This window comes from Sapajus apella, unplaced genomic scaffold (genome assembly GCF_009761245.1).
Source record: "Sapajus apella isolate SASKATOON/1434 unplaced genomic scaffold, GSC_monkey_1.0 scaffold95, whole genome shotgun sequence".
NCBI lineage: Eukaryota > Metazoa > Chordata > Mammalia > Primates > Cebidae > Sapajus > Sapajus apella.
In genome coordinates, this window is record NW_022437035.1 from 4,456,864 (window position 1) to 4,469,808 (window position 12,945).

At 50.5% G+C, this 12,945-nt stretch overlaps 1 protein-coding gene across 3 annotated transcripts in view; it reads right to left on the bottom strand.

Moving 5' to 3' along the window:
- Nucleotides 1-1,795: 1,795 nt before the first annotated feature.
- TTC28 (tetratricopeptide repeat domain 28) overlaps nucleotides 1,796-12,945 on the bottom strand; it is a 669,357-nt gene continuing 658,207 nt past the window's right edge. For 2 of the 3 annotated variants that reach the window (XM_032256522.1, XM_032256525.1), the window contains 5 exons: nucleotides 12,575-12,651; nucleotides 10,782-10,805; nucleotides 9,899-10,028; nucleotides 5,691-5,798; nucleotides 1,796-4,389 (listed from right to left, as the gene is read on the bottom strand). In XM_032256522.1, coding sequence (XP_032112413.1) covers nucleotides 2,765-4,389; nucleotides 5,691-5,798; nucleotides 9,899-10,028; nucleotides 10,782-10,805; nucleotides 12,575-12,651 — 1,964 coding nt within the window. In that variant the 3' untranslated portion in view covers nucleotides 1,796-2,764. The remainder of the gene's footprint in view (nucleotides 4,390-5,690; nucleotides 5,799-9,898; nucleotides 10,029-10,781; nucleotides 10,806-12,574; nucleotides 12,652-12,945) is intronic. The other variant, XM_032256524.1, reaches the window with a different exon arrangement.

A 12,945-nucleotide genomic window follows, 5' to 3' on the forward strand; every position in this document is an offset into this window, starting at 1 on the left:
GAGGTTGCAGTGAGCCAAGATCGCACCATTGCACTCCAGCCTGGGCGACAGAGTGAGACTCCATCTCAGGGGAAAAAAAAAAAAAAAGGCCAGGTATTAAATGTTTTATGCTGTGTGGGCCAAAGGCAAAATCAAGAATATTATCTAAGTACTTATATAATCCTTTAAAAAGTTAACTTAGCTCTTGGCTGTGAAAAACTAGACCACTGACCTGAGTTGGCCTGTGGGTCATAGTTGCCGAGCTACATGAAGAAATCTTGATGAATTATACTGTTTCCCTTCACTCTAAGGGCATACTTTTTTCAGTGTAGCCTGAAACATTCACTTTGAGTTTATGATTTTTACATCCATTATAATCATAGGAACACCAAGACTGACAGTGACATAAAGCGGTGGTGACTCTAGTGATCTCTAAACTGGTCTATCATTTTATCACGTTTGCTTTCCCCTCCTTGAAACTTACATCTAAGACAGAATAAAATCACGTAAAACATTTAGCTCTTCAATATGAAACCTAAAATAACAGTGTACATGGGACTAAAACCAGGTTAGGGTCCATGAGTCCTCCTAGCTGGCTTGATAACCACAGGCAGCAGTAGGGTGGTGGGGGTGTTTGCTAGAGGGGGGCAAATAGGGCTGTACCCTTCCCCTCACGGAAGGAGAGCACAGACCCCAGAGCTTTACTCCAGGGATCCTTGGCACTTGGGAAAGAAAGAGGCCGTGAGAGATTTGCTAAGAGAGGGACAGCCTAACCATCTGCATATGGATTTAGAAACTTGAGGTTTACTTTTCATTGTTAGGAACCTGATTTTGCTCTCTAATGCACAGTGCTATAAATTTGGTCTTCACTTGCTACACTGGTACTTTTATTACCATTCTTTCCCCTACTAATGTAAAGAAACCCGCATAATCGCTGGCTTCTTTATAAAGTACTTTGCTTTGAAAGTGTTGGGATCAGGGCTAGAATGTGACATGCTTTTTGTTGGCTTTTGTCAACATGGCTGTTAGTTAAATTAAAAACCCCTCGGATGGAGCGCAGGAGAAGAACACAGATTGGATAAATATTATCCTTTCTTCTTTTCAGAGAAGTACACTGCGGAACAGGTGAAATTGTCAGTGTATGCTCAGAAGCTGAGATCCCACCCAAGGGTAAAACCCCAACCTGGGAATCCTGAGGTCAGCACCCCTGCCAGGCCCAGTGGCTGACCACCTTCACTATGAACCCCACAGTGAGGCAGGTAGGATTTGAATTTTAGAATTACCTCAAAGATCCTTATCTCAGTTCTCCAGCTAAACTCAGTACTAATAGGACTTTGAGCCTCTCCTTTATTAAAATAAATTAATGGTTACCCTAACTAGGTGATTCCCTTGTCCTGCCTCAAGCTGGCAACAACCTAAGTTACTGTCAGAGCTGTAGGAAAAGTTCACCTTCACTTTCTAAGGTACATCTCTCTCTCCTCAGTTGGCCGTAAATCCAGGCATACATCCCAGCAAAAGGTCCTGCTACTTAGGATGTGGACCAGCACATTCAGCTGTCTGGGAGGGGCCGGTTCCTCAGACAGCAGGAGCGCAGGACGCTGCCAGGGCCAAGGCAAGGGGCTAGGGGCAGCTCACAGAGGCAGGTGCTGGGGTTGTGGGGACCTGGCAATGGATTTAGACAGAAGACATTTCAGGGACCTGGAGTTGGGAAAAGAGAGTAAAATTCAGCAGCTAATAAAAGGGAATAGGAGCTGGAAGGCAGGATTCTGGTTAAATCTAAGTTAACCATGGATTTTTTTTTCTTTTTTCTTTTTTCTTGCTTATAAGGAAACTGAATCATTTCAACCTTTCCTTCCAAACTTGACAATTACTTACTGATGACTATTCAAAATTTGACATTTTAAAAAACTTTTTGAGCTTTTAAAAATAATAGCTATAAATGCAAAGTACTATTGATAATAAAACCAAGTTGTTTATCCATGTACAAAAAAGGTCAGTAAATGTTTTAAAAGCACAAAGTTGCATTTTAAATCACAATTGCATAGTTCTAAAATGCCTGGATAAGAGTCACATAATTTTTTTTACGAAAATTCACGTTTGGTTGACAGCGAGACCCAACGGACATTTACAGAGCAGAGTTCAGAATGGAAGCGCTGTTTCAATGTGAATTATTGCATTGTTGCTGAGATATTACACTATCATGAGACCAAAATTGCTACAACTTAATTACAAATCATTGGCATTTTAAAAACCATTATTCTGTTTTTGGCTAATATAACACTTTCCTGTAGAATTCAACTTAGAGAAATTTCATACCTCCCACCCCCAACCAGCACCTGAAAGCCTTAGAAAAAGCTCTATTTGTATTTCTGTGTATAAAAGGTACTGCATATATACCTCCTAGCAAAATATGTGCTCCCTTTCCTCTCCCCACCCAAGAACCAAGACCATTTTTGTACAAAATACTGGTGAAGAATCATATCACAGATGAGAAGCAGGGAGTTCGAAGGTAGACAAACATTTGGTGAATTGTGGAGGAAATTCCACCAGCCTCTTGGACCAGCCCCACAGAAGTCCCGGCTTTTGGTGAATGTGGTCCAGAGGCCCAGGAAAGCCACCAGTGCGTGTGGCAGCCTTTGGACGTGGTAGTGCCTCTTGCCCGGAGAGCACAGCTTCGTGAAGGTGCTGGTGGCTGCGGTGGGGCTGCACTCAGACAGGGAACGGCTGCAGCAAATGCCAGGCCCCGTCTGCGGGCTGCTCAGAGTCAGTGCGTATAAAAGATGCTTTAGCATTTGGAAGAAGGGAAAAATCTTCCTGGGGACAGGAACTTGTAGCCATTTCCAGAAGGAAGTCTCAAAGGGCGCGTGGGGGCCGTGGCAGGAGGGCCGGCGGGCAACGGCAGCTCGCCCAGCGCGGTGGTCTCAGTGCGCCAGTGTCCATTGGGAGGGGCTTTCGGTGGAGCTCCGTCACGCTGCTGCAGGGACAGTTCCTTCAGTTCAAGCTTATCCACCCCTTCCTCCTTGTTGTGCCGTGGTGACAAATTCAACAGACTGAGGACATCTCTTTTGGAAGTCATGGTGCCAGGGGCCCCCCGGAGGGTCTTCAGTGGCCCCGTGGAGTGCTGGGGTGTGCTCTGCCAGAACATCTTCAGGTTATGGACAGCCTGCACCTTTTCATCAATGGCTGCCATTTTCAGCTTGTCAATGTCGGGAGCGTCCGCCGGACTGGAGCGAGCGGATCCCGCTGAGGAATAGGAGAGAGCTGGGGAGGGTGCACTGCCGGCAGGAGACTGGTGGCCAGAGCTTGGGGACATGTTCCTTGGCGATTTGGAAATATGAGCGCTGTAAGGAGAGCTGGGGTACTTCAGTTTAAAGAGAGGCTGGTCCAGCTGGGACGTCTGCGAGTCGGAGCCCGGCGATGGCCGGCCACTGTGCTGGCTCGGGCTGTCTTTGATGGACGTCTCCGAGGTGGTGGGGCTGCTGTATCCGGAACTCACCTTGGGCAGGGAGGAGCTCCGCGCTGGGGGCTTTGGTTTAACCGTGACAGGTGATGGCTGACTCTTCTGATGGGAGAGGACGGGCCTACTGAACGCGCTGGTTTCTGACGCTCTGAAGACAGCCGCGCTGCTGGGCGCCTGAACGCCGTCTTCAGGGTTATTACTCTTGCTCACCTGGCCGCCACTCCTCTGAAGACGCTCTACCGCAATGAGATGACTCTGTGTCTCCTCTAGAATTTTCTGGGCTAACTCTTGTGGATCAAGTTTTGGGTTGCTTTCTTCTTGGGATTTCACGGTACTGTCCGTTTCTGTGCTGGACTGGTCTGATTCTCCTGTATCTGAACTTGCTAGTTTTCCCACCTTTTGGAAGGGTGAGTTGGGGCTGGGAATCAGAGTCATTTTCACTGGAGAATTTGGAGTGCTGATGCTCCCTTTGGAGCTCACGGAGACTCTCACACCTCCGGCTGCCCCAGCTCGGGGTTGTTTGTGGTCTGGTGAGAAGCGTGTCTTTTGGTTTTCTTGGTAGGTTGCCAAGGGCTCGTTACTGATGATGGAAAACCCTTCATATTCTTCCTCATCTTTGTTGCCCGCAGGGCGGGTCTGGGGAGGCAGCTGGCTGCGAGGCAGGGTGGATCTCTGCAGGTAAGCGTTCTTGGACCGGTCATGGTCCTGCCTTCCCGGGCCTCCACCCTCTGATCCACCCTCAGGTTTGGAGACAAAGCTCATGGAGGAGGCAATGGAGCTCAGACTGTACACAGAGATGGCGTCTGAGGCAATGCTGTCTGCACCAGTGGGAGAGAAGGGGGGGTGCTGGTAGCCCAAGGGTAGGGCGTTGGAAACAGACTGAGCAGAAGCCAGAGACTCCAGGGAGGAGGAGCTGTCGAGGCTAAGGCGCTTGGGTAGCTCAGTGGAATCTAAGCACAAAACACAAGGGCCCAAAGGGCAGTCAGAATTCTGGATCACTTTGATTTTTCTCTCAAAATTACAACATCCTTATATGCATAGAAGCTAGCAAAGAATTATACAAGAACTACTCATATACACTACTTGAATTAATCTTACAATCCTCAAAAATATGGTCCTGTTAGAAAAAGTAAATCTAACATAGGTACAAAAGTCACTCTAGGAGAGTTCACAGCCACACACACCCTGGACTGCCACCACCACGGCCCATGTCTACTCTGCTCCCTGTCGCATGCAGTGGGACCCTGTATCCGCCCTCCTCTGAGCAGGGCTCCCTCCTCCGTGCTCCTGGGGCCTGTGAGCCGTCTGTGGTATCTCCTGCCCTCCTTTCCAGCTCCCTCCCACAAGTCCCTCTGGCATCGTCTACACTCGCTGTCCACACTACCTCTCCCCTACCCTCTCAACCTACTCCACTCAGGTTTTTGTCCCTATCATTTTCATAAAGGTCACCAATGAGGTCCACACTGCCAAATCCAGAGTCCACTGCTCAGTTCTGCAGTGGGACACCCTGCCCTCACCGCCCCTCCTCTACAGCGCCCTTCTCATCACTCTGAAGCCTGGAATGCCAAAGGACACCATCCTCTCCCCTCCACCCTGCATGCACCCCGGGTGACGCCATGCGCGTTTCTATCTTCATGCTGACCTCTCCCTGAACTCCAGACTCACATAGCAGCTGCCTGCATGGGTGTCTAATGGATACCACAAACCGAAGGTCTCCCCGATGGAACTCAAGCCCGTTCCTCCTGCCATTGCCCTGACCTCAGCAGAGGGCGACCATTTTGGCAGTTCTTCCAAAAAAACAGGATACCACTCTGACCCATTCTGTGATGACCTTTAGCAGCCCCTGTCGGCTCTGCCTGCAAACCATAACCGCCTTCCAAGCCAGCATTTCGCTCTTCCCACTGTAGCCAGCTCAGCCCTTAAGAACATCCGTGGGCTGGGTGTCTCCTCAGGGCCAGAAAATCTCCTCCCAGGCCCACATGACCTGGGTGTCTGCTCTTGGCACGCCTGTCAGCGCGTTCCCATCTGCTCCGCCGCTGCCCTCCCACTTTCCAGTCCCGTGCCCTGCTTGAGCACTTGCCAGCACCGCGTACGCTCCAGGTTCCGTGAGAGCAGGGAGTTTTGTTTACTGCTCCTGAACAGTCCCTAACTGTTCCCTAACATACACAAAAAATGCTGATTCACTTTTCTTCCGCTTCCCAAAATGTATGTGCTGATGTCGGCCCCCGGGGAGAACGTGGCAGGCTCTTACCAAACAGAGACAGCAGGGACTGGAGCGCAAAGTGCACGGTCCGTCGGTTGGCTTGCTTTCCGGTTTTCAGGATTACTTCCTCCTGACCAACTTCACAGAGATCAAAACCTAGAGGAACAAAGCATATAAGCATCTGCTTCCTTCGGGAAGATTCCAGATCTTGAACATGAGCGCCATAGGGCTCCTTGTACAACTTCACGGAATGCCTGCAAGGCCCTTCAGGAAGCATCCGGGCCTGGGGCTTCCCCTGTCTCCATGAAGGTCAGTCCTGTGGAAGACAGTGGGGGCCGGGCCGCCCCACCCAGAACATCCACTCCACGCAGCCCCTGACTGGCATGGGTATGGCTCTCATCTGTCCCTTCACTGAGCACTAGGGACCAGAACTGAGTAAGGCTCACATGATTTTTCCATTTTTTCACAGAAGTACAGTATATGTAAAGGCTGTCCAGGACAAAAACTGGCCACTCCATTCAGCATTGAGGGCAATATTTAAAGCTGGTACACGGTAAGGTGAAGTTTCTCAAGGGCAAAGACAATGCCTTCATGCATGTTCAGTGTCTGCCCCTGTGGGCTTTGAAATGAGCGCTCTCTGACAATGGGAAATCTGCAGGGACTTCTCTGCCTCTGCCAAAGCCCAGAGGTGCTGCTCCCTGATTGTAAGTAGAAGACTCTAATGAGACTCAGAGCAGGTACAACATAGGGTCTGGAGCTTCTTGAGCAAGAGGCTGGCTAACAAGCTGTGGACACAGCACTTTAACACATTAAGAGACACAGGGACACCAGCAAGTATGTCACCCTGGGGAGAAGCCAAGCACAGATGCTATGGCCACAGATGGGGATATGGCTTGGCTCTGTGTCCCCACCCAAATCTTATCTCAAATTGTAATCCCTGGGTATGAGGGAGGGGCCTGGTGGGAGGTGATTGGATCGTTCTCACGATAGTGAGGGCGTTCTCATGAGATCTGGTTGTTTGGTAAGTGTCTGGCATTTTCCCTGTGCGCTCTCTCCTGCCACCTTGTGAAGAAGGTGCCTGCTTCTCCTTCGCCTTCCGCCATGATTGTAAGTTTCCTGAGGCCTCCCAGCAATGCAGAACTGTGAGTCAATTGAACCTTATTTCTTTATAAATTACCCAGTCTCATGTGATATCTTTATAGCATTGTGAGAACAGACTAATACAGATGGGGACCACAAAGCAAGAATTTAGGGCCTGGAGAGTCTTGAGCATGGAAAATCTTCACTCAGCATCCCTCGTCCCTGAGCTCCCCTTGAAACACTGCGAAGGGCTGGATACCTACAATAGCACACCCTTCCCTCTCTCGTCTATCCTGCCAGCCAGCCTTTTTACTTGTACTTGGGGATTCGGAGACTATCATTCCCGTAGGAATTTAGGTTCAGTAGAGGAACATTCTGGTTGTTATGGGACATTTTCCTCTCTGAATTTGAAAGTAAACAGTCTCTGAAAGCAACAGGAAGACTTGCTCAGGCTCGGAGAACTCCACATTAAAAACAAATAATGAATAGTATCAATGTAAAGTTTCCATTGGAAACCTTGACTTTTACCAAAATGATTGAAGTCTCTGGCAGCCCATGCTGGGTTGTGAAGCTGTGTGCTTACTGCTGAGCACTGGAAAGGGGCAACTCTTGGAGCCTTAGAGCCCTAGGAGTGAGCCAGCCACCTCTCCCCACATGACAGGCCTGCCGGACACCGTTCTCCTCTCCCAGCTTTCCGTCAAAAGGCTGTAAAGGTTGCCGACACATGCACACCAGTTCACCCCTTGAGTATCAACAGCACTTGGAAAATACAGAGAATAACTGAAACATCAACTAAAGTCCCCCATAATCCTAACACCAAAGACAGCTATGTTCAGATTTTTTGGTTTTCCCTCTGTACTATTGTTGATATATCTGGCAAAGGACCTCAAAAGCAGGGAGTGTGCAGAGGAGGAAGGCTGGCTCCACCACCCCCACACCTAAGGGAGGCTCAGGCCCCATGAGGAAGAGAGTTTTTCCTTTATAAAGTAAGGTCTTGGCCAGTCACATTGGCTCACGCCTGTTATCCCAGCACTTTGGGAGGCCTAGGCAAGCAGATCACTTGAGCTCAGGAGATGGAGACTAGCCTGGGTAACATGGCAAACCCCTGCGTCTACAAAATGAACAAATATTAGCTGGGCGTGGGTGGTGCATGCCTGAAGTCCGAGCTATTTGGGAGGCTGAGGTGGGAGGATCACTTGAGTCTGGGAAGCGGAGATTGCGCCATGCCACTGTACTCCAGCACTCCAGCCAGGGTGATAGAGCAAGACTCTGTCTCAAAAAAAAAAAAAAAAAAAAAAAAAAAAGGAGGCAAGGCTGTAGCTGCGTCTTGCTGACTGACTCACTGTGGCAATGCCCCCAAGACTTGCCCTTCAGCTTCTGACAGAAGTGATGAGAAGCATCCCGGGTGGGAAGCTGGCCCTTCTCAGTCCAGCCTCCATCTGCTGCTGACTACATAGAAATTTACTACGTTTACATCAGGAAAATGATGCTTTAAACCCACAGAAGAAAAGCATGTAGGCCAGGAGTGGTGGCGTACGCCTGAATCCCAGCACTTTGGGAGGATGCATGAGAGGGTTGCTTGGAGTTCAAGACCAGCCTGGGCAACATGGTGAAACCCCATCTCTACAAAAAAGCTTAGAAAAAAATAAAAAATCAAGTAATGCAACCTGTAAAGGATGCCAAGCTTCTAATCCAGAGGATTCAGAACCCCTGTGAGGCCCTGTACCTCCCTGCTTTACCTTCACAATAAACGATGTGTCTGAAAACATGGAGCAGACATGGAGCTGGCCTTGAGTTGAGGTGCACAAAACAGGTCAGACAGTGGGGCCCTGAGCGGGAAGAAGCGTTTTTAAGGATTCTCTGTCCAGCCATGTCTGACAGTTCGTCCATGTAACAGTAAGGTCAGACAGTGTCATCTTCTCAAGGCTGTCCACTTCTCGCAGTTTAAAATCCAAAGGCCTTCCCTGGCCTCCGAGCCCACAGATCTGCCCTGCCCTCTGCCCCCTTCGTGGCTGTTCGCTCAGCCTGGCACTTTCTCCCGCAAACACCCCAGTCTCTGTGGGCCTGCCCTGGCCCCTGCCCCCACCCATTGGCTTCTGCCTGCCGAGGTGCTTCCTAAGGCGTCCCTTAGACACTGTATTGGTTTGATTGTGTTCTCCCACTACAGTGTACTCTAGGATGGCAGGAATTTAGTCTTTTGCTCGCTGCTGCATCTCCAGTGCCTGGAACATTGCCTGGCACATAACAGGTGTTCCAAAGAAAGCTGTGGAGTGAATGGTTCCCAAGCTAGTCACTGGGCCCCTAAGTGGGGCAGGAGAGGAGCAGCTCACAGCCTCTTGTGTTCTATCAACAGATGCACTATTAGAGGCACACAACAGTATGTCAGGAGCCATGTCTGCATGTTACAAATGGTAAGAGAAAGGGAAATCAAGTGTCCTGCACTGACTGAGGCCCCTGCTGTATGCAGTCCCAGGTGCCCACGGTCACTCAGAGGTGGTTTTAATAGTACTGTTTTCCTGCCAGTTTTGAGCACCCACTGACAGAGGACAATACTGAAACTATTATCACCTTACGACTCTAATTTTGGTTTTCTTTAGCTCCTAATCACACTTGACCTCCCATAATACTAGAGTCTAGCAGATTCATATTAAGGTAATGGGCACAATTGAGAGAGATGAAATCACTGTGCAGGGGAAATGGCACAAAGCCATGTGTCCCATTTGGGAGTCCTGCTAACCCACTAGAATCTGAGTTCACTTTTTTTTTTGGAAGGAAAAAAAGAGTCTCATTCTGTCACCCAGGCTGGACAGTGGAGCTCACTGCAGTTTCAAACTCTCAGGCTCAAGAGATCCTCCTGTCTGAGCCCTCCTGAGGAGCTGGGACTACACGAATGTACACCATGCCAGGCTAATTTTTTTTTTTTAATTATTGTAGAGATGGGGTCTCCCTATGTTGCCCAGGCTAGATTCAAATTCCTGGCTTCAAGTGATCCTCCCCACTTAGCCTCCCAAAGCGCTAGGATTACAGGCATGAGCCACTGTACCCAGCCTGCGTTAACTTTTAAAATAATATTTCAGAAGACACTGAGATACTTTGCCTGGTAGAAACCAGCAGGAAAAACAGAGACTTAAAAAATTGAATTAAAGAACCCATTAAGTCAAGGATGCTCGGCCTACCTAGAGCTGCCAGGAACTCGTGGCATCCCGGGAGCCGCCACAGCTGGACGCTGATGGAGACCTGAATGGGAGCTGATGCCAAGTCCTGCTCCTTCTCACCAGCCTGGAGCTGAACCAGCACCTGGTGGAGCTGAGGAAGGGAGGACAACGTGAGCACCCTGTGTCTCCTTCCCCGCCACCCCGCCTCAGGACTCAACCCATTATTCTCATGTCACCTGTCACTGGCATCGCTAATGACCCTCTCACGGGTGTGTAGCATTTGAAATTCCTTTTCAGGTGCTGTCATACCTACTGTCCTCTGTGGGAAGCTCATGGGCAGTGGGGCAAGAGGCTGTGTGGCCTGCTGGGGCCGGGGCCCAGGCCTGGTTCTACCTCGAGCCTCAGATGAGAGGCCGTGGAGACTCAAAGGGATGAGTTAGGGGACCAGCCACCTCCCTCGTAAGTCATCTGCAGAACCTTGCGGTGGATGGCCAAGAGGAACCTGGTTACATCTTAGAGCCTCGGAGCTCAGGGACTAACCCACATGGCCCACTCAAGTGTCCATTTCCTTTCAGATCTCGGGGTCTGTGACTTCTCCTCAGGGGTCTGTGTGTGGGTTCACAGAGTGTCACTCAGAGCTGGTTCTGCCCCTGCTGTTCTGGTGGACCTTAAGGGGTCAAATCAAGGACACAAGAAGGGTGGAGCAGGAAGAGGGGAGCCAGAGCAGAGGAGGGGACAGGCCGCCGGAGCCAGTGGTAGTGGGCGCCAGCCTGGAGCGCCACAGCCCGCGTGGCTCCGTTAGACAGCACGTGCACCCCGAGCTCAGAGACTGCCCAGGGAGACTCGGGGGTGGGCGGGTGGAGGGGCTCACCTGACGACAGTTGCTACTTAAAGTAGTACTCACCATTCCAACCATATTTTTAACAGCCTTCGGCCAGCAGATTATAAGAAAAAGAAAGAAAAAGAGAGAGAAAGAAGAGAGTTTAGACTCAAGCACAGGCTGTTATGCAACACGAGCTGATCACTGTTTAGGAAGCGCCACACCAGGCCTGCGGCTCTGACCGGGAGGGGAGAGGAGCAAGAGTCAGCAAGGGACACACAGGAGAACGGACAGCCACACCCAGGCCAGCCACGTGTGGGTCCAGGGGCTCAGGGGCAGCGTCAGCCAGGCCTCCCTCCCCAGCCAGTAGAGGCTCAGGAGGGAAAGAGCGCAGTGGGCATTTGTAGCCGGCTCAAGAAACCAAAGTCCCTGGTTCCCGAGTGACCCAGGAAAGGTCCACCAGCCACCACCGCTGGGGGCAGCTGCGGGACATGTCCCTAGGGCCCCACAGCATATCAGGCAGAAAGCCCCTGTGCTCACATCAAAAGCAAGAAATTAAGCAACTGGCTCTTTTGGCCTCAGCGTAGCCCTGCAAATGGAATACAATTCTGGCTTTCAGATTCTGTAGAACACAGACCTCTAGAGCGCCTGGGTTCAGGATGCTTTAATATGCAATGTTCTGGAAGTGTCTTCCTGATGCTGTTCAAGAAGCAGGCATAACACACTTATTACAAAATGAGCAGGGACTCAGCCAAGGGGACAGGTCAGTGTTGGTTCTGAGTTCCAAATCCAGGTGGAAACAGCCCCAGGTGAAAGGAAGCTCCAGACAGCACTCAGAGTTTCAGAGGCTAATACTGGATGGAGTGGCTTTATTTCTCTATAGAAATATTTCTGCTTAAGTGAAATTTGCTAGCAAATATCTCTAATAACAATGTATATTACTTTTTCAAATTGTGACACTCCAATATGGCCAGAAAAGCAGCTCTGTGCTCTTCAAGGGCTGCTCCACCCTCCAGAAGTGCTCCCACAGCTGTCCCCCCAGAGCTTGGCCCAGCCTCTCACTGGCCAGAGTGGACTGGTACAGCATAGGTACTGAGAAGCTCCCAGGCCAAGCTGCAGAGGACCTACATGATGCTAAGAATCAGAACCCCCAAACTCCTGAACTAGATCTCTATTTTCCTGAAAGGAAACGCATCTGCTAGGCAGTATCTTGCATTAGAGTTCCCTGCTTCGCCTCGGTGACTGTCTTGTTTCAGGCATGGTAAGACCTTTGATTAAAGTATGGGAGCACCTGCACCCGTCTTGGCGGGCTGGCCCACACCTGGTAGCTGGGGGAGAGTGGCTGTAACACTTGTCAATCTGCTGAAAAGGTGGTGAGGAGGACAAGGTTCAGGAGACCACTACATGGAGATTTCAGGAAATGCCCCGAGACCACAGGTGACAGGGGCCCCAGAAGCATCCTCTGAAGGCTGTTGATGCTCTGGGCTCAGCACCCCGTGAGAACACTATGCAAGCCTGTTCCTCTGTGCCCCTCTGAGTCAGGCACCCAGCTTTACCATGGGGTTGGCTGCACAGCTTCATCAGGGCCACAGATGCCCATGACAATGCCAATAGCAGCCAGTGTCTGCCAGCACAACTGGCTGTCATCCCAGTAAGGGGCAGTGCTGCTGGCATGGATGCACTGCCTTCATAGATGGAAACAGCAGGTAAACAGCACTTGTCAGAGAGGGCTATCTCTTTCCCAGCCCTCACCTTCCCCTTCGAATCACAAAGGCTGACTACATTAACTTACAGGTTCCTATTTAAGCCAAGTTGCTCTGCCTTTTCAAATCAGCATGGGGCTCCGGCCCTGCCTCAGCCCTCCAGGCTTGACTTACCCGGCTGATGAGCTGCTCGCCCGTCTCCGAGGCAGTGATGAGTTTGCAAAGGGCCTGGAGGGCAGGATTGGGCAGACCTAAACCAAGAAAAGAGGGAAGAAGTTAGACAGAAGGGCCTCTGCACCCACAGACTGCCACCTTCCCAGGGGAAAGAACCCTAAATCTTTTGCATTGATGGCATTTTTCAGAAGCTCAGCACAGCTGGACATGTGTGTCTGTGTATGACTTGGAAAAGGACAGCGTGGTCTCCCAGGAAGGTGGGTGGAAGTGGGGCGAGTCCTGACCCTGCCACAGTTGTAGGCATGGCCACACTCCCAGGACCCAGGCAGCACCACACCAAGTCAAGCACCTAGCTTCACCCGGGGGTTGGC